This window comes from Dama dama, chromosome 9 (genome assembly GCF_033118175.1).
Source record: "Dama dama isolate Ldn47 chromosome 9, ASM3311817v1, whole genome shotgun sequence".
NCBI classification, from domain to species: domain Eukaryota; kingdom Metazoa; phylum Chordata; class Mammalia; order Artiodactyla; family Cervidae; genus Dama; species Dama dama.
In genome coordinates, this window is record NC_083689.1 from 18,103,837 (window position 1) to 18,124,458 (window position 20,622).

The 20,622-nt window shown below is 49.6% G+C and overlaps 1 protein-coding gene across 2 annotated transcripts in view; it reads right to left on the reverse strand.

Moving 5' to 3' along the window:
- The window catches only part of OLFM2 (olfactomedin 2), a 73,283-nt gene that overhangs the window by 36,027 nt on the left and 16,634 nt on the right, over positions 1-20,622 (reverse strand). Inside the window, exon 1 of one of the 2 annotated variants that reach the window (XM_061149247.1) lies at positions 18,566-18,729. The exons of the other annotated variant lie outside the window; for it this stretch is intronic. Coding sequence (XP_061005230.1) covers positions 18,566-18,700 — 135 coding nt within the window. The 5' untranslated portion in view covers positions 18,701-18,729. Of the gene's footprint in view, positions 1-18,565; positions 18,730-20,622 lie in introns of those variants that run through there. 2 annotated transcript variants of the gene reach the window in all.

A 20,622-nucleotide genomic window follows, 5' to 3' on the forward strand; every position in this document is an offset into this window, starting at 1 on the left:
TTAAATGTTACTCAAGATCAGGATAAGTCAGCCTTAGCATGACAGATATTGTGGCCAGATAACAATTCTGTGCATTGTAGGATATTCAGCAGTATGTCAGGCTTCTACCCGCTAGACACCAGTAGTATCCCCTTTCAGCTGTGACAACAAAATGTCCCCAGACAATGCCAAATGTCTCCCTGGGTGCAGAATCATCTCCAAGTTGAGAATTAGTGCTCCAGACTCAGTCTTATGCTCTCTTGTTCCCTCGATCTTTCTCTGAGGGTACTTACTCTTACCAAATCTCCTATCATCAGTTGCATGTATGTACATCCTCAGAACTCCAAATACATATATATATCTGGCCCCTTGATCCCCTCTCCCTCACCCAAGACCCTTGGACATCTCAAAAGCATCTCAGTCCCAAAATGCTCAAAATGAAATGCAATCTTCTCTCCTGAACCTAGTTTAGATCCATATTCCTATGTTACCTCCTCTATCCCCTTCCCTACCCCTGACCAGTGGTTCAGATACCCAGGCATTATCCCCACCCCCATTTCTACTCTCACTTGGTCTGAAAGTGAAGTTGCTCAGTCGTGTCCAACTCTTTGCGACCCCATGGACTGTGGCCTACCAGGCTTCTCCATCCATGGGATTTTCCAGGCAAGTATACTGGAGTGGGTTGCCATTTCCTTCTCCAGGGGATTTTTCCCATCCCAGGGATCGAACCCAGGTCTCCTGCATTGTAGGGAGACACTTTACCCTCTGAGCCAGCGGGGAAGCCTAGATACTTTTACAACTCATGCAGGGTTCTCCACGCTGTATCATCACTCAATGGTCCAAGCCACCCTCACAATTAAAAAAGTCTATCTGATCAGTCTTGATCTACCCTTTCTCTTACCAGTTCACCCCACACATGAGAGCCTCAGGAACCTTTTTTTTATATTCCTTACTCCATTATGGTTTATTACAGGATACTGAATATAGTTTTCCTGTAATATACAGTAGGACCTTGTTGTTTATCCCTTCTGTATAAAATAGCTTGTATCCGCTAATCCCAAACTCCCAATCCATCCTTCCCCCATGCCCCTCCCCTTTGGCAACCATATATCTGTTCTCTGTATCTATGAATCTGTTTCTGTTTTGCAGATAAATTTGTTTGTGTCATATTTTTAGATTCCCCATATAAGTGATATCATATAGTATTTGTCTTTCTTTTTATGACTGACTTCACTTACTATGATAATCTCTAGATCCATCTACATGGCTGCAAATGGCATTATTTCACTCCTTTTTATGGCTGAATAATATTCCATTGTGTATATGTACCACATCTTTATGCATTCATCTGTCAATGATTATTAAGGTTGTTTCCATGTCTTGGCTATTGCATATAGTGCTGCTATGAACACAGAGATGCATGTATCTTTTTGAATTATAGTTTTGTCTGGATATATGCCCAGGAGTGAAGTTGCTGGATCATATGGTAACTCTATTTTTAGTTTTTTGAGGAACCTCCATACTGTTTTCCACAGTGGCTGTACCAATTTACATTCTCACCAACAGTGTAGGAGGGTAGGGAACTTTTATAATGCATACTGATGATATCATTCTCCCAACCAAAACCTCACTGGCAGGTTTCTTTTATTCTTAGAATACAGATAAAACCCCTTAACACAGCCACGAGGCCCTGCAGGCCTGCCATGTATTTACTTCTCTGCTTTCATGCTACATTGTCTCTCCCTTCCAAGGCCATCTTTGGTCTGTCATATAGTTTGCCTCATCCCAGAGCCTTGGCATAAGCAATTCTCTCTGCCTGGAATACCCTTTGTTCTCTGCTTCAGATTTCAACTCTTACTTCCTCTGACTTTCCAAATTAGATCAAATCCTCTTCTTAGAGGCTCTTTTGACACCAAGAATCTTTCTTCAAGCTGTTATCACAGATGCCATTTATATATATTTACTTGTAAAATTTGGTCATCACCTGTCTTTCTGTTTTGAAGGAGGCTCCATGCACTGCTTGGCTCACCATCTTATCTCCCAAGAAAGGCATATAGTAGGTCCTCAATGGTTATTTGTTGAATAAATTAATGATTGGATAAATGGCCACACTGCTTTTAGGATCAGGTTAGAGTGATGTGCTCTGGCATTTGAGAATCTCCATGACCTCAAGGACTGAGCTCTCAATCCAGGTAAAGGTCAGAACAGAGACCAAAAGACACAAGACGCAAAGTGGAGAATAATAATTCTGTAGAAGTGGGAAGATAGAGGCAGGGATGACCAAGAGAAAACAGGCCCTCCAAGGAGTGTGGAGGGTAAATCTTGGGGAATGAAATGCCCTCCACAGAACTTAGAAGGGAAATTCAGGCCATTATATCTTCCTGGTTATTAATGGCAGGGTGACCCAGCTTGTATTTGGTCTGCTCTATTCACACCGCGCCCCCCCCCCAACAACCCTGACCTTTAGAAATGGTCCCTAGGTCTCTGGTTCTCTCCAAACATCACCCTATTTCTCTGTTCCTCGCTTTCTCCTCCCAGACATCAATCGGGTCCATCAGCAAGTCCTGATGGCTCTCTCCTAAGAAACACACCAATCTGCCCACTGGTCACTTTTCCAGGTGCTTCTTTCCCAGCCCAGCCACCTCTGGCTTTTGCTTGGACCATTGCAGTCACCTCCTCCCTGATCTCCCTGCTTCCACGCTCACTCAATGGTATCCTTTCCCCATCACAGAAGTTAGATGGATCTTTAAACAATGTGCATCAGATCATGGCTCCCCTCTCCACTGCAACTTGTCCAGCAGTTTCTTGTTGTATTTAGAATAGAATAAAACCCAACAACTCACTTTGGCCCGTGAGGCCCTGCATGAAGTGTCCCCTGCCAACCTGTAAGACCTTAGTCCTCTCCTCCTCTGAAGTCACCCAGCCCTCTCCTCTTTCCAGAAGGCATGAAACTCATTCCCATGTCAGAGCATTTGCACTGAGGTTCCCTCTCCTAGAATGCTCTTCTCCCAGTTCTTTCCCTCTCCCAGAATGCTCCTGTCCCAGTTCTTTCCCTCTCCCAGAATGCTCCTGTCTCAGTTCTTTCCCTCTCCCAGAATGCTCCTGTCTCAGTTCTTTCCCTCTCCTAGAATGCTCTTCTCCCAGTTCTTTCCCTCTCCCAGAATGCTCCTCTCCCAGTTCTTTCCCTCTCCCAGAATGCTCCTGTCCCAGTTCTTTCCCTCTCCCAGAATGCTCCTGTCCCAGTTCTTTCCCTCTCCCAGAATGCTCCTCTCCCAGTTCCTTCCCTCTCCCAGAATGCTGCTCTCCCAGTTCTTTCCCTTTCCCAGAACACTCTTCTGCCAGAATGCTCTTCCTTCTCCCAGAATGGTCTTCCCTCTCCCAGTTCTTTCCATGGCTGGCTCCTTGTCATCTGTCAGGTGTCTGTTGACATGTCACCTCTTCAAACTTCTAAGATGAATAAGTTCTGGGGATCTAATGTACAGCATGGTGACAATAGTTACCAACACTGTATTATATACTTGAAAGTTGCTAAGAGAGAAATCTTAAATGTTCTCACCTCACACACACAAAAATGGTAATGATGTGAGGTGATGGAGGTGTTAACTAACTCTATGGTGAAAACCATTTTGTAATACATGTGTGTATCAAATCATCTTCTTGTACACCTTAAAGTTACACAATGTTATATGTTCATTATATCTCAATAAAGCTGGAAAAAAAGTCACCTCCCCAAAGAGCCCTATCCTGGTATCTTGAAAAATAAAGTTCTCTGGTCACTTTCTTTTACCTGTTCATTTCATTACAGCACTTATCTCTCTAAAACAAACTTGTTTGTATATCTGCTTATGTGTTTGTTGCGTCTCCATATGATACACACATCACAAGACTGAGGTAGACCCATCATATTCACAGTTCCGTCTCAGCACCTACAACAGTGCCTGAGACTCTAGGCATTCAGTCAGAGTTTGTGGAGTGAATGCATTCATGAGTGAATGAGTGATGATGCCTAGCACTGCCTCCCTTCCCAGTGACCCTTCCAAGAGAAAACTCCTACTTATAAATCCTTACTGAGTGGGAGACCTCCAAACCACATGTCCCCAGGAACCCAGGATGTCTGACAAATTGGACAACAAGTGGATTCCTGATACAAGTTGAAAGAGACAAATTCTCTAGTCCAGGGAGATGGAATTGGAACATGGAGGTCAAGGCAATTAAAAGGTATGGGGGCCAGTGGGGCCCTGGAGCTGGAGATGCATGGTGGATCAGGGGGTGCAGAAACCAAAGCCATGAGTGGAGGCTGGAGTGAGGAGTGCAGAAATGAAGACTCCTCAGAGTAGAGGGTGGGACAGAAAAGAGGGTTTCCGCCTGAATCCATAGGAGCCCCACCTCCACCACATCCTTCACCCTGGTTTACATCTGCACAGAGCTGTTACCGGCTGATAATCCCTCATTTATTACCAGTCTCTTTTCTTATGTGTAATTTTATTATTTACTTATTTTTATTTTTGGTTGTGCTGGGTCTTCGCTGCTGCACAAGCTTTTCTCTAATTAAAGCAAGTGGGGGGGCGACTCTCTAATTGCAGTGCTCAGGCTTCTCATTGTGGTGGTTTCTCTTGTTGCCAAGCACAGACTCTAGGGCACGCAGGCTTCATTAGTTGTGGCTCCTGGGCTCTAGAGCACAGGCTCAACAGTTGTGATGCATGGACTTAGTTGTTAAATGGCACGTGGGATCTTCCCCGACCAGGGATCAAACCTGTGTCTCCTGCATTAGCAGTCAAGATTCTTTACCGCTGAGGCACCATGGAAGCCCTGTTACTGGTCTCTTTCCACTAAAATATCAGCTCCATGAGAGCAAACACCCTGTCTTTCTTGTCTACCTGGTGCCTAGTAGGTGGAGAATAAATATTTGCTAACTGAATTGCTAAATGAGTGAGTGAATGACAGCTTCCCGAGTCCCTGAAGCCCCAGTTATTGGGTTTTCTGAGACTCCCTGTGTTCTTTATCTAAAACTCTTACTTCATGGGGCCATATTAGGGGGCTTTTTATTCCAAACAGATGCTCCGACATCCACCCATCCCCAGGCAGACAGACAGGAACTGTGATGTTTGGAGGCAAATGAGAATGAAGAGAGATGTCAGGAAAGAGTGCACTGTGGGAGAGGAAACCATGGCTTTAAAGGACTGACTCTCGGAGTGGGAGAGAAACAGACGACGCTGGAAGGCTACTGGAACACCATGGTAATGCCAGGACCGAAATGCAGAGGATAAAGAAGCTCTTTGCGTTTCAAAAATATTCATAATAGGGGACTTCCCTAGTAGTCCAGTGGCTAAGACTCTGTGCTCCCAATGCAGGGGGCCTGGGTTCCATTCCTGGTCAGGGGACTAGACCCCACATGCCACAACTAAGAGTGGGCATGCTGCAGCTAAAGATCCCTGTGCTGCCACTAAGACCTGGTACAGCTAAATAAATAAATAATTGTTTTTTAAAAAGAATATTCATAATGATGATTCTAGTCAGTGATATAGTCCCTAACACACGCTGAGTTCTACCTGTGCTGGGCGCCACTCTAAGCCAATATCTGAGCATTGGCGGCCATAACTGGCCCTGATGGGAGGGGGGTGTCAAACAGGGGAGCATCTCAGCTAAGACAGCCTGAGTGAGGCTGGCTCGGGGCTCTGTATTTGCACTCATGTAACTCGGGTCTTCTCCTCCATGGTTCTCTAAATAGGGTCCGAAAAGGTCACTCATGCTGGCTTTGAGATCTCATTTTGCCAGGAACCCTGGGGAATTTGGGGGTGGGGGCGGGGATCAGTCATTTGCATCCCAAACAATGACATGTGGGTACTGGGGTAAATCAGGGGGCTCTGTGACTGTGGACATCAGTGTTCATCCACAGGCACCTGTGAGCATCTGCATTCTGGACACACATGGAACATCTGGACATGTCTGTGACGAGTCATGTGGATGGGTGCATATGAATATAAATCGAGAGGAATGCTGGTGAGCATCACCGGGTGAGTGCAAATATACATGCCTCTTGCACTGTTGTCCATAGAAGGAAATGTGAACATTTCCTTCATTTAGATGTATTCACGAGCGTCTATTCCTATATGCAATTTGTGAGCCGACAAGTCAGCCTGCATAAGGACTCTTAAATATATATATACGTATTATACATATATAAGGCCCATATATGGGCTTCCCACGTGGCTTGGCACTAAAGAATCCACCTGCCAATGCAGGAGACGTGGGTTCAATCCTTGGGTTGGGAAGATCCCCTGGAGAAGGAAAAGGTAACCCACTCCAATATTCTTGCCTGGAGAATCCCATGGACAGAGCAGCCTGGCAGGCTTCAGTCCATGAAGTCACAAAAGAGTTGTCATGACTTAGCAACTAAACAACCACAACATATCTTTATATACATCAGATGTACACTGCATACATGTGTATCTATATACCTCTCTTCTTGAGTCAAGTTCACGTGGTACTGTGTAGCCACGTACATAAATGCACACTGCTTAATCCAGAAGCTGCACTGCCACAGTGAACGCCCCCTTACAAACACCATGACCCTCTGTGTGCCATCCTGCACAGCCATGTACATATATGTATGTCTAATCGGGAGCCACAAACATGTTACACATTTGTGTCCATTCAAGAAGATCCCTGCCCTTCCATGTATTAATATATAACTCTCCATGTTCACTTGTGTCCAGCTGCCTGTAACAGCGAATATTTCCACACTCCTCTCAGCAGGAACTGACATCTGTATATGTTCTGTCAGTTGTACTCTTAGGTCTCCTCAACCAATTCATTAGCATGGCAGTCAGTCCTAAAATATTCCTGCAGAATTTGTGCTTTACTAATAAGCCCAGTGTCCTGCTGAGGTCACATGGCACTTTACAAGGGCTAATGGAGCCAGCTTTGGCCAGCAGGGCTGGGGATTCCTGGTCTCCCAGAATAGCCAGAGAATGTGCTCACCAGAATGAGCAAATTTCTCTTCCTTCTCACTGCACCAAATGCCCCAGCCAGTGCCTGTCTGCAGAACTGAAGTCACATTTCAAGGTATGTTTATCGCCCTGATGCTACTCTGGCATCACATTAAGGGGGGCATCATCGTCTTTGCCATTATACTGAAGGCAGCATCGCTGGTGGACGCTATGCTGAAGGCTGCCTCAATAGACTGTGTGCAGTGGGAAGGGACAGGCAGAGATAAGAAGTAATCCCAAGGGACCTGGTGGGACTAGAGCAATGGAAGAAATGGGGACCCTGGCGCTATGCCCTGGGGGAGGGAAGCTACAGAGGAGCAAATAGGGGATCAAGACTTGGCACTCGGGGACTTCCCTGGTGGTCCAGTGGTTAAGACTCCAAGCTCCCAATGCAGGGGCCTCGGGTTCAATCCCTGGTCAGGGAACTAGATCTCACAAAGACCCAGTGCAGCTCTGGGGGGACCAGTAGGTCTCCAGCCTCTGCCTGAGTCTATGCACCCGAGGCCACCTTGCTCTTCTGGATGGATGGATAGGGCAGCAGGGAGAAGGCTGTTATAAATTAAACATTGAGACGCCGTCTGAGCACCAGACTGCCGTCACCTCATTGGCTGGTTCTCTCCCAGGAGGCTGCGGGACCGCAGGGTGGGGGAGAGGCCAGGGGAAGTGGCTCGCTTAATTAATTAGTCCTAATTGAGATATCTTTGTAAATATCCCTTTATGGAAGGACACGATCCCATCATTTCCTGGGAATTTGCCATCTCTATTTGTCCGCAGCCCCTGAGCATCGCAGAAATGACAACAAAAGAAAGAGCAATCCAAAAGACTGCTGGAGATTTAGCTGTGCTTCTGATGATGGCAGCAGCACTGAGGGGTTGGGCGAGGAAGCTCAGAGATACACAGAGACCCAGGCGGAGTGGCAGGCCGAGAGACAGAGAGATGCAGGCAGGGAGACACAGGGAAACTGAAATACTGGGCAGGTGGCGGCAACAAGCAATAGGGAGACCAAGCGACACAGGGGGAGTCAAGAAATTCAGGCTCTGAAATACAGGCAGAGGGAGAGACAGCGAGAGATGGGCGGAGAAGCTTCACACCAGGGAGGACCAGAAGTGGGGACAGATGGACCGCGGCTGGGCCGACAGACCTTCCTCTGCCTTTTCCCGCCTCGCCCGGTCTCCCCATCTCCCAGGCAAACTACCCACTGCGGCAGCGGCAACCATCAAGCCTGATTCCTCTTTGGCCCTTGCTCCCCTCCCCTTCGCTCTCCCTCCCCCAATCACTCCTGCAATCATCTTCCTTGTTCAAAATGAGCTTCCACAGCTGTAGGCCAGACAGCTGTCCCATCTTGGAGCCAGTGCTGGGTCCTGGTGCCTGGGTCCTAGAGGGACACCCTCCTGGGCAGCAGAGTGGGTGGTGGGGGGGGGGGGGGAGGGTTCAGGCTTGCCGAGAGCTTGGGCACCCACCCACCCTTCACCCCAGACTCCCATTAAAGCATGGCCCGCATCCCCAGCATCACCGGGGGTACAGACACTCCCCACTTGTCCCTCCAGGGCCTTCAAGGGCTGATGATGGCCTGGCCTGTCCCGTCCCACTCACTGAATCCTGCCCAACACAGGTTCCGGCTCTGTCCTGTCTCAGGAGCCCTTTCAGGTCTGAGAATTTGAGCCTCACTCCTAACCCCTGTCAGGGTCCTGGACTGTGATACAGCAACTATGGCAATAATGGAAACAGAATCCTAGAGAGAGACATAGATAGACAGAGACTGAGACAGACGTGGCTTCCCATGTGGCACAGCGGTAAAGAATCTATCTGCCAACGCAGGAGATGCAAGAGATGAGGGCTTGATACCTGGGTTGGGAAGATCCCCTGGAGAAAGGAATGACAGCCCACTCCAGTACTCTTGCCTGGAGAATTTCATGGACAGAGGAGCCTGGTGGACTATAGTCCACGGGGTCACAAAGAGTCGGACATGACTAAGCACGCACACAGGGCATGGTACAAGAGCTAGACATGGAAGAGATATAGTGGCAAATACACTAAGAGGCAGAGATGACAGAACCAGAGACGAAAGAGACACATAAAGACAGAGACACCCAGGAAGGAGGAAGGAGACTTACAGACAGAGATAGAGACATGAGAGAGATGGAGAGAAGACAGTGGGACAGGGACAACGAGAGGCAGACATCAGACACAGGCAGACAGATAACCATCAATATTCACTCAACAAACACTTTTTGAGGGGACTTCCCTGGTGGCCTAGTGGCTATGATTCCACACTCCCAATGCGAAGGGGCCTGGGCTCGATCCCTGGCCAGGGAACTAGATCCCACATGCTGCAACCAAGAGTTCACAGGTGGCAACTATTAATAAAAGATCCTGCATGCTGCAACTCAGACTCAGTGCAACCAAATAAATACCAATAATAAACAAAGGAAAAAAGCCTCCATTTATTAAATGTCTATTATGTGATGGGCTTCCCTTGTGGCTCAGCTTGTAAAGAATCTGCCTGCAATGTGGGAGACCTGGGTTCAATCCCCGCATTGGGAAGATCCCCTGGAGAAGGGATAGGCTATCCACTCCAGTATTCTGACCTGGAGAATTCCATGGACTGTACAGTCCATGGGGTTGCAAAGAGTCGGACACGACTGAGTGACTTTCACTTTTTCACTTTCTATTATGTGATGGCGATACACAGTGAAGACAAAGAAAGAGGAATAAAGATAGCTAATGAGACAAAGATATGAGAGACAGAGAGAGAGACACAGAGAGAGACTTAAAAGACAATGTTTAAAAATAGAGAAGCATCAAGGCTGAGACAAGAGAGGACTGAGAACCAGCCTGGTCCCTCAGATCTCTCAGTGGCAACTTCTTCACTCCCACACACAAAGACACCCAACCCCACATCAAACTCTCTCCAAGCGCCTGAACCTCCCCCGGAAGGCTGCTTTTCTTCCTCGCCCAGCTTCGCGGCTGCTCCTCACTGGAGCTTCACAAAGAAGCGTTAGCCACCCAGGGCCAGAGGTGAGAAGGATGCTGGGGGGAATGCAGACACCAAGAGCCAAAAACCAGAGCTTCACTCTGGAAGAGAAGGAAGCCGGTTTTAACTGCACTCAAGCAGCCCCAAGGTCCAGACTACCCTCCCTTGGTAGCTGTCCATGGTGCTGTTAGTGGTGCCTACTGGATGGGCAAAGGCAGCATTTCAAGCCATTTCTATGTGTCGCCTCAAGCTCGGGTGGTAGTCAGCAGCACCCGATGCTATGGTCCCTGCCTATCTCACCAGATCCTCAAACAGAACACCTGCCATTCCATCCCAGCACCTTTACATGCCCTGTTCTCTTGGCCTCTCTCCCCCCAAGTTACCAGCTGTCTTTACCCAGTTCTTACTCATCCTTCACGTCTCACGGCAAACATCACCTCCTCAGGAAAGGTGACCAGTCCCTCCCAACTTCCTGTCCTCACAGTTCCACATCTTCTCCTTCACAGCCCCCACTAATTTTTAACTATCTAGAAGTGTGCAAATGGCTATTTGCACAATTCCGGGTTAACTGTCTCCCTACAAAGCTTTGTGAGGAAAGAGACCAAGTCTTCCTTGTTCACTGCTGTATCCCCAGTCCCCAGCACAGGACTTGGCACAGAAGAGCTCAGAGATTGCTAGTCGGGGACGATTGCTTTCTGGTAGCAAGATCACTTCATATTTTTATGGGGGCTGCTGGCAATGTGCCCGTTTGTTGGACATCCATTCAAACAGAGAAGAGTTGAGAAACAAAGACACAAGGGGGAAAAAACTTTTAAGAAACAGACATTTCTGAGGAATTCTCCAGCAGTCCAGTGGTTAGGACTCTGTACATTCACTGCTGAGGGTGAGGGTTCAATCCCCCATTGGGGAACTAAGATCCTACGAGCCACTGTGCCAAATTAATTAATTAATTAAATAGAAAAGTGAAAGAAACAGGCACTTCTGAGCCACGGGAGAAGATTGAGTTGTTGTTATTCAGTTGCTAAATCATGTCTGACTCTTTACGGCCCCATGGACTGCAGTGTGTCTGGCTTCCCTGTCCTTCACTATCTCCTGGAGTTTGCTCAAACTCATATAGTCACAGAAAGACACAATCAAGGCTCAGAAGTTTCACTAGCAGAAAGAAGGGGCAGTAGTGTCATGGGGCAGAACATTCAGGAAATACCTACTGCCCCAAATGAGACAATTCCAGTAATAAACAAGAGGGACAAAAGTTTTTGCTTGCATGGCAGTACCATTCTGTTGGTGGAAAACAGTTACCAACATGATTTCAGATCAGTATGAGTACTGGGAAAATAACAGAACAGGTTCAAATAATAAAGCGGGAGTGTTTTAGCTGGGGAGGCCAGGGGAGCTCAGAGGGGTGAGAAGGAGCTGACTAAAGGAAGGATGTTCCCAGAAGATGGGAACAAGTTCTAGAGGCAGGAACAAGACTAGCATGGGATGGAAAAGTGGTCCTTCCTAGATCTGAAACTCAGGCAGGTAGGGATTTGTGATAACAATAATAGCTAACCAAAAAAAAAAAAATAATAGCTAATATTCAGAGGCTCCTTCCACATGCCGGGCACATTTTTAAACACAATGCTATATGGTCTATATTCTATTGTCCCCATTTTATGAATGAAGAAATTGAGGTTTACTGAATTGGGCCAGGTAAGGAGTTTAGATTTGGCGCAAGTGAGATGGGGAAAATTTAAAATGAGACAAATTTCACACTCACAGTCTAGAAGGATATGCTAACAATTAGGTCTCTAGAAAAATGCAACAGGCAGCCTCATATTCCTTTCCTCCTCCAAAGTCCTCCAGGTCTCCCATTCTTTGACACTCAGAATGAAGTAAAGGCAGGCTTCCCTGGTGGTGCAGGGATCCGCCCGCCAATGCAGAGGACATGGGTTTGATCCCTGGTCTGGGAGGATTCCACATGCCATGGAGCAACTAAGCCTATGCACCACGAGTATTGAGCTCGACCTCCAAAGCCCACAAGCCACAACTATTGAGCTCACATGCTGCATCTACTGAAGCCCATAAGCCTAGAGCCTCTGTTCCACAAGAGGAGCCACCGCAATGAGAAGCCCTCACACCGCAACAGAGAGTAGCCCCCACTCAATTCCACTAGCGAAAGCCCTCACCAGCAAGGAAGACCCGGTGCAACCAAAAATAAAAATGAATAAAAAATTTAAAAGAATGAAATATAGGCACCTCAGGCCAAATCCCATCATGACATGGTCCCCACTGGCCACTCAGGCCACTTCCACACTTTTCCTATCCTGGTACATATTGGTGTTTAATAAAAAGCTGTTAAGTGAATAAATGGGATGCCAGGGAGGGCGCTGAGCACAAGAGGGATGGTGACTCAGGTGTTCAGTTTTTCTGAACTGCTTGCGTCTCTCTGTCCTCAACAGGATGCTCCTCACCTCCGAGTCTTTTTCCGTGCTGTTCCTTCTGTCTGGAGTCCCCCTGCTCTGCTTTCACCTGGTCAATTCCTTCTCCACTTTAAGACTCAGTTGGACATAACCACCTCCAGGAAACCTCCATCGCACCCCAGCTGATTTCAGCGCCCCTCTCCTATGTCCCCATAACACTCTAGAAATATCCCTGTCTCCATGCATACCATGACGTGTCACAAGTCCTGTGGATGAGACAGTGATCTGATTGAACTCAGGGCTTTATTCATCTCTATACTCCACAGTCCAGGACCCTTCCCAGTACAAAACAGGTACTCAATTATTTCCTGACATTTTGACATTTGAGAAGCCATAAGTCCACAATTAGGAGCAGGTGAATAGGCAGGTGTGGGTGAAATCCACAATACTTTACCTCCTTGGTTCCCACCCTGGTCCAGTTTCCATCATCACTCACCCGGACCAGGGCTGTGGCCTCTTCGCCAGTCTCCTGGCTCCTGCCCTTACCTCCCACAGTCTGTCCATCCTACAGGGGCCAGAGAAAAACTGTGAACACCTGAGTCACCATCCGGCTTGTGCTCAGCAACCCCCCGGCATCTCATTTATTCACTTAACAACTGTTTCCTGAACACCAACTGTGTGCCAGCCCCAGTGCTAGGGCACAGGGGCTAAAACAGTCAACAAAAATGGATTTTAAAAAATCTCTGCCCTCATGGAGCTGGCATTTCAGGGGGGAGGATCAGACAACAAAATAAATAAATCAACCACACTGTGAGCAACAGAAGGTTAAAAGTGCAATGCTGAGGGCTTCCTGGGTGGTCTAGTGGTTAAGACTCCGCCTGCCAATTCAGGGGACAAGGGTTCGATCCCTGGCCCGGGAAGATCCCACATGCAGTGGAGCAATGAAGCCTGTGTGCTGCAACTACTGAAGCCTGTGTGCCTATAGCCCGTACGACACAAGAGAAACCACCACCATAAGAATTTCGAGCACTGCAACAAAGAACAGCCCCCTCTTGCCGCAACTAAAGAAAGCCCAAGTGCAGCAATGGAGACCAAGGCACAGCCAAAAATAAATAAATAAATTGTTTTTAAAAAGTGCAATGCTGAAAAGGAAAGCATGAAAGGAAGACGGATAATGTGCAACAAGTTGCAAGTTAAATCTAAAATCCTTACAAGTCTCTCTCCCCCAAACATGATGTGGCTCCCACCACCTCCCTGCCCTCATTTCTTCTCGCTTCCCCCTTCACTCACTCTGCTTCAGCCACACTGGTTTCCTCACCGTCACTCCAAAATTTCCAACATATCCCCACCTCAGGGCCTTTGCATTTGCTGTTACCTCCACTTACTTCCTTCAGATCTCTGTTCAAATGTCACCTCCTCAGAGACATCTACTGAATCTAAAATAGTCTCCCCAAGACTCTCCACTCCTCTTATACTGCTCTGTGCTTCTTCACAACACATTTATCACTCTGTGTGTGTGTGTGTGTGTGTGTGTGTGTGTGTGTGTGTGTGTGAGCTCAGTCACTTTAGTTGTGTCCAACTCTTTTGGACCCCACAGGCTGTAGCCCACCAGGCTCTTCTGTCCAAGGGATTCTCCAGGCAAGAATACCGGTTGCCATGCCATCCTTCAGGAGATCTTCCCAACCCAGGGATTGAACCCGGCATCTCCTGCATTGCAGTCAGATTCTTTACCACTGAGTTATGGGGGAAGCCCTGTATCACTATGTATGTATTATCAATTTATCTGTGCACTTATCTTTTTGTCCCTCTTCCTGCCCTAGAATGTCAGTTCCACCAGGACAAGATATCTGTTTTGTTCATGGTCATATCCCTGCCACTTGGAAGAGTGCCTGGCACGTAATAGATGCTCAATAAATATTTGTTGAATGATTGAATGAATGGAGAGAATCTCCAAGAGAATTCTTGATATAGAATAAGAGGAGGAGGGATCAGTAGTATACAGCCATATTTAGGGTTGTTCATAAATATTTGGCCATTTCTCTCTGTTCCAGGTCATAGTAGGACCTCCTGTCTCACCCACTTTGGAGTTAAGCATGCCATGTGACTTGTGCTGGCCAATGAACTGTGAGCAGAAGTAACACGGGGTTTCCAGGGGAAAGCTTCAGGAGGCAGAGAGGGGGGCTATGCTGTGCCTTGCTGTCCCTGTTTCAACGATCCTGTCACCATAGAGCCTCCCTCATTCCAGGTCCCTACCACGGACAGAGCTCACCAGACAACATGGATGCACAGGGCAAGCACAGAATAAACCAATGCCCTGTTAAACCACGGAGTAGTGAGGCCACTTGCTACAGTCCTTCCTTGCCTCAACTGACTGAGTATTAGGGTCCTTTCCCCACTGAAAACCATCAAGAAAAGACAAGGATTCCGAACTTTGGTTCTTACTAGGAAGTCCTCAGAAAGCCTCTTGCTGAAATTGCCAGACCGTCCCTGTTTCTCCCAGGAGGAAAAGGGTCCTCCCCAAACAGAATATTCCTCCTTCATCTCCCCTTCCTTCCCTCCATCCCTCAAGGAGGAGGGGATGGACAAGGGCATAACATATAAGATGCAGGTAACTCACTTCAGGCCCCGTAATGACGGCAGCCGCTGGCAGTGGGGCTGACAATGCTTAGTCTGGTTCTGAATTTATGACCCCCAGGTGAGAAACCATTTCCGCTGAAGGCTCCCATTCCGCAGGGATGGTTTATGGCTGGGAGTTGGCCAAAGGTAGTAGCAGAGGCAGTTCCCCCTCCCCCTCTCTTCCAGAGATGGTTTGTAACAGTATCTCTCAGAATCTCTTCGAATGCTAAGCTGTTTCTCTGGATCAGATCAGGGAGGTGAAGAATGGCCAGAGGATCTGCGCTCATCTCGTCCTCCAAGAGACCCTTTTTAAAGTCAAGCACCAGCATCCAATTGTCTGCTTCAGGACCAGGAATTCTCACTACCCGGGTTCCTGAACCCCTCAGCTTAACCATGCTGCTGCTGTGTACCTTCCTACAACTCTTCCTTATTAAACACCTACTCTGTGCCTTTCATTGTTCCTCAATCCTTATGAAGGTGGATTAATGATTCAGACACTTGACAAATATTTCTTCCATGTCTATTATGTGCTTGGCTGTAATGGCAAACAGAGAAACCTCTCCTTACTGAACCTAGCCATTTGTTTTTATTTGAAGGTGGAATCCTTATGAAGATGCAATTGTTGATTCAGCCACTTGACAAATACTTGTTGTAGGCTTACTATACATCAGGTCTTAGGTTTCAATAATGAGTAAAACACAGATGTCCTCATGGATCCTGTGGTTTAGTGGGGACCCTCCTTGATAAATAAGGATATTGGAGCTTAGAGAGATTAAATAATTTTCCCCAAGGACATCAGACTGGTAACTTGTAGGACCAGAATTCAAACCCAGATTCATCTGACTCAGAGTCCTACCACTGAGCATCTACTATGTCAGGGACTGAACTGGGATTTTCAAGCATACACACACTTGACATAAAGGAAGTACTCGATAATTTTACCGAATAAACAAAAGAGATGGATGGATGGAAGAATTGATTAAGAGACAGATAATGAATAATAGGTGACTGGAAAGATAGATGGAAGGAGAGGTGGATGGAGAGACAAATGGAAAGATGAAGAGATGAATGGGTGGGAGGATGGTTGGCTGGATGAATGAATGGATGGATAGGTGCGTGGACAGATGTATGGGTAGATGAACCGATGAGTATAAAGATAGTTGGGTGGATAGATAGATGAAAGGGTGGATGAATGAAGACCTGGATGATAGACCTCTTACCCACAACAGTTCTGTGAGGTAGAAATTATCATTCCCATTTTATAGATGAGGAAATTTCTGCCTACAATGGTCATGTCACTGGCCCGGAGTGCAAGTCACAGAGCAAGTTGGGGGGAAAGTCTGCATTTCAACCTATGTCTACAGATTCCCAAGACCCTTTCTAGAGCACTCTCATGTCACAGTCCCCATCTAGGTCCTACCCTGAGTTCCTCGGCATCTCATTCCATAGAGCTCTTCGAGCAAGGCTGAGTGAGACTGAGGGATGGGGGTGGGGATCAAGGGTGGGATTAGCTTTTAGCAGGTAACTTCATGGAAGCATTGGATCAAGGTCCTGTCAGCTACAGATAGGCCAGAGTGGAAACCACATCAGACCACACATGCCCTCACACTTACAGAAAAATTAACACACACAGGAATCCACCCACACACATACAAACTAGACACACACACCATTCGTAGATAAACACTTGAACATATATGCATGCACTTCTAAAGACAGACATGTTCACATTTATATGCACATGTACATATCTGCAAAGACATATTTACACACACACAGTCATAATTCAGAGACATGCTGTTACACACTTATGTACACATTCCCCAGACATTACCCATATGCTGTACATGATACAAGCACACATTTACACTGACTCACACTTTTTAGATGGTAAGGGAGTGGAATAATCCGGCTTCGGATTTCAATGCGACAGCATCTCCCCCCGCCACCCCAACCCCAAAGGCAACAGCAAGAAGTCTGTCTGAGAGTCATGTAGGCAAACATATGCACACATGCAATTACATACATGCAAACCCACAGTCAGGGACATGCAACTGCAGATACACGCTTAGACACATCCACACCCAGACACAGTGAGTACCCAGGGACACACCCACTCAGTCTGGAATGCACCCTTACATACAGGCAGACACATCTGTGCCCTAATGCCAGCAAAGCACATGAACTTTCTCATAACCTCCACTCACGCCCCCATACACACACCAAAACCCACGCATAGATAGATACACCAGGACATTGCTTGATGTGACTGACACACAGAAAGACATCGTTTCACACACTGACTTTCTGAGGATTCAGACTGAAAGCCCTCACCTGGGCCAAGCCGAGTGACAATTCCCTCCAGGGGCTGATGAAGCCTGAGCGCAAGACATGGCACCTTGCCTCTACTTGCATGCAACCCTTGGGAGCAAAGACCTCTTTCCTTTCAGGGTGGTGGCCATTGACAGCTCAAGAAGGGAGTTGATGAAGCTGGGGGGCTGTCAAGCAGGAGAGGGAGACCCCATGAATCCCAGATCCAGATACTGGGAGGAGTCCCAAAACCAGACTGAAGAGGACAAGGAATGAGGGGTATGGGGCATACCTAGAGGAGCCTGAGGGAAATTTGTCCAGGAGAATGTCTTCCCAGGATACCAAGACCACCATTCTTAACCCTGAAGGAGCCCCCCCACACACACACACACACATCCTGCCCTCTCCCGTCGCGCCCCCCCGCCCCAGCCAAATTCTATGACTTGGGAAGCTAGAGGATGAAGATGATAGAGGGGGATAGGATGGTATGGGGAAGGCAGCAAACCTGGACTTTCTGGAGGCAGCACAGAGCCCCAGGCCCTGCTCCCCGCACTCCCCTCCCTGGGAGTCTGAGACCCCCATCTGCCTCCTAGGGTTTCAGCACTCGGTGAGACAGGTAATTAGAAGGGAGAGGCTGGGGGGGCGGGGCGGGGTTGCACAGGGGAGAGGAAAGGAGAGGCAGAAAAAAAGAAACACCAAGTCAGAGACAGCTCAACAGAGACACACGGAGAGGGGAAACAGAGACAAACCAGAGGAAAAAGAAATCAAGGAGACAGAGAGAGACAGGGAAACAGAGAGAGACAAAGCTAGAAGAGAGGGAGCGAGACAGACAGACGGACAGACAGACGGGACTACTCAGAGACATCAAGACAGGAGCAGGGAGAGATTGTGACAGTGGAGACGCTCTGAGACCCCGAGACTTCCCCATTCAGAGGCTGGGTTCCTCCCAGACCCCGAATCTACCCTCCCTCTTTGCCCCAATCAGCCCGGACCAGGCTCAATTCCGCAGCCCTTGCCGCCTGTGCCCCGGGGCCGGAGCGAGCCTAGTACCTTGTTGCCACTCGGACACTGCACATTAAGCCTAAGAAATAATCATAACAATAATAAAGGCGCCGCGGAGGTGGCCGGGGGTCCCAGGGCGCCTCCGCCTCGGCGTCCAGCCCCTAGCCCGGGGAGGGCGCCCCCGGGGTCGGGCGCGCGGGGAAAGCAGGGGGGCGGGGGCCCCTGGGGGCTGCGGCGGCGGCTCGGGCACCACGCCCCCCCTCGGGAGCGCCCCCTGCGCGGCGGCCACTCACGATTTTCTCGGAGGCGCCCGCGCGGGACACGGTGCCGTTGAGCCCCACGAGCGAGGGCAGCGTCTGCGACATCCAGTTAGTGACCATGGCCATGGTGCTGAGCACGGCCCCGATCTTCAGCAGCGGCACCGACATCGCGCCCTCGCCTCATGCCCCGCGGCCGCCCGCCGCCTGGCGCTCGGTCCCTCGCAGCCCAGTCGCCCCAGGGGACGCGAGCGCGAGCTGGGGGCCGGGCCGGGGCCAGGCCGGCCGGGGGGCTCGGGGACGCGGGCTGCGGCTCTGCGCGCCCGGCGGGGCTCCGCTTATAAAGCGCCGCCTCGGCCCCCCCCGCACCCCCTCCCGCGCCTCCGCGCCGGGCACTTCCAGCCGCCGTGACGTCACGGCTCCGGCCCGGAGCCCGGCAGGGGGCGGGGGGCGCCCGGACTACACCGCCCTGCGCCTGGCCACCCCGCTCTGCGCGGGACCCACCCATCCCGCGAGGGGCCCCCTTCGGCGGCCTTCCCCACCTGCCCCACCCCCACTGCCGCGGCATCCCGGCCCCGCCCCCAGCGGTGTCCCCGCCCCCAGCCCCCCCCCGCAGCCCCGCCAACCCCAGTGAGGTATTCCCGGGCCACTCTCCACGAACAGCCCCTCTCTTAGACCCCCGGGTGCCCCACCCCGACCATCCAAAGCTGGCGGGTGGAAGGGAGGGCCGGAGTCACAAGTCCCCATCCACCTAGTGCTAGGACACCGACCCCGGCTCCCTAAAAACTGGGAGCCCAGGCATGGAGTGGGGGTACTCTGGTGCGCTCCCTTGAATGGGAAGGCCAAGGGTCTCCTTTCCTTGGGGAAGGGGCACCTCGGTACCAGGACCACTCTGCGGACCACTTGGTCGTTTTCGGACGAGGGAAGCCTAGAGTGGCGCGTCCGAGACCAATAGATGTGATTACTCGGATGAAGGTTCGGGAATGGGGTCACTTTTGCAGCAGGAGGACACGCCCCCCCCCCACATGACTCCAAGGGGCGGCATGGCCACCCCCGACGGCTGAGACAGGAACTAGCCTTTTGCAGACAAGTCCCAGGCGGGTCTCCACTCACAACTTGAACTTAAGGTGGGGGCGGGGAACTGATGCTTCGGACCCTCCTCCAGACCCCAGAGACCAGCTCCCGGGCCCGCCCCATCGAAGGAGGGGGGAAAGCGGTGCCCCCCACTTTCCACCCACGCACCAGTCGGCGGCGGGGGCGGCCAGGCCGCCAGGAGGAGAGCCCGGCCGGTTTTAATTTCCTCTGTTTTCCCTGCACTCACGCCCCCTCCTGGCGTCCCCGCATCACCTCGCGTGGCCGCCGCCACCGTCGCCTTCAGCCCGCGGCCGCCGCCGTCTGGAGGCGGCGATGACTCAGGCCTTTCCTGGGTAGTGGCCGCTCACCGCCCTCGGGAGAAGCGCTGGGCATGGGGGGTAGGGACGGTGGGGGTCTTGAACAATCCTTTTTTTCTGAGCTTAACGATCCGGAGAGGCAGGTTCTGCCCCTATCTGACCTCCAGCAATGACCTCTCTCTGCCTCAGTTACCTCATCTGCAACGTGGATGGTTGTAAGGACCTGGGGACCTAGCGCCTGTAAATGGCTCCGCTGTCCTGACAATCAAGCAAAAGATTTATTGAGTATCTACTATGTCCCAAGCACCATGAACAACAGATTTAAAAAGCCCTGCCTTTGTGGAGATGAACATTCTGTAGCAGACAAAGGTCCTTCTAGTCAAAGCTATGGTTTTTCCAGTAGTCATGTACACATGTACACATGCTGGACCATAAAGAAGGCTGAGCGCCAAAGAGCTAAAGCCTTCGAACTGTGGTGCTGGAGAAGATTCTTGAGAGTCCCTTGGACTGCAAGGAGAGCAAACCAGTCAATCTTAAAGGAGATCAACCCTGAATATTCATTGGAAGGACTGATGCTGAAGCTGAAGCTCCCATACTTTTGGCCACCTGATGCGAAGAGTTGACTCATTGGAAAAGACCCTGATGCTGGGAAAGACTGAAGGCAGGAGGAGAAGAGGATGATAGAGGATGAGATGGTTGGAT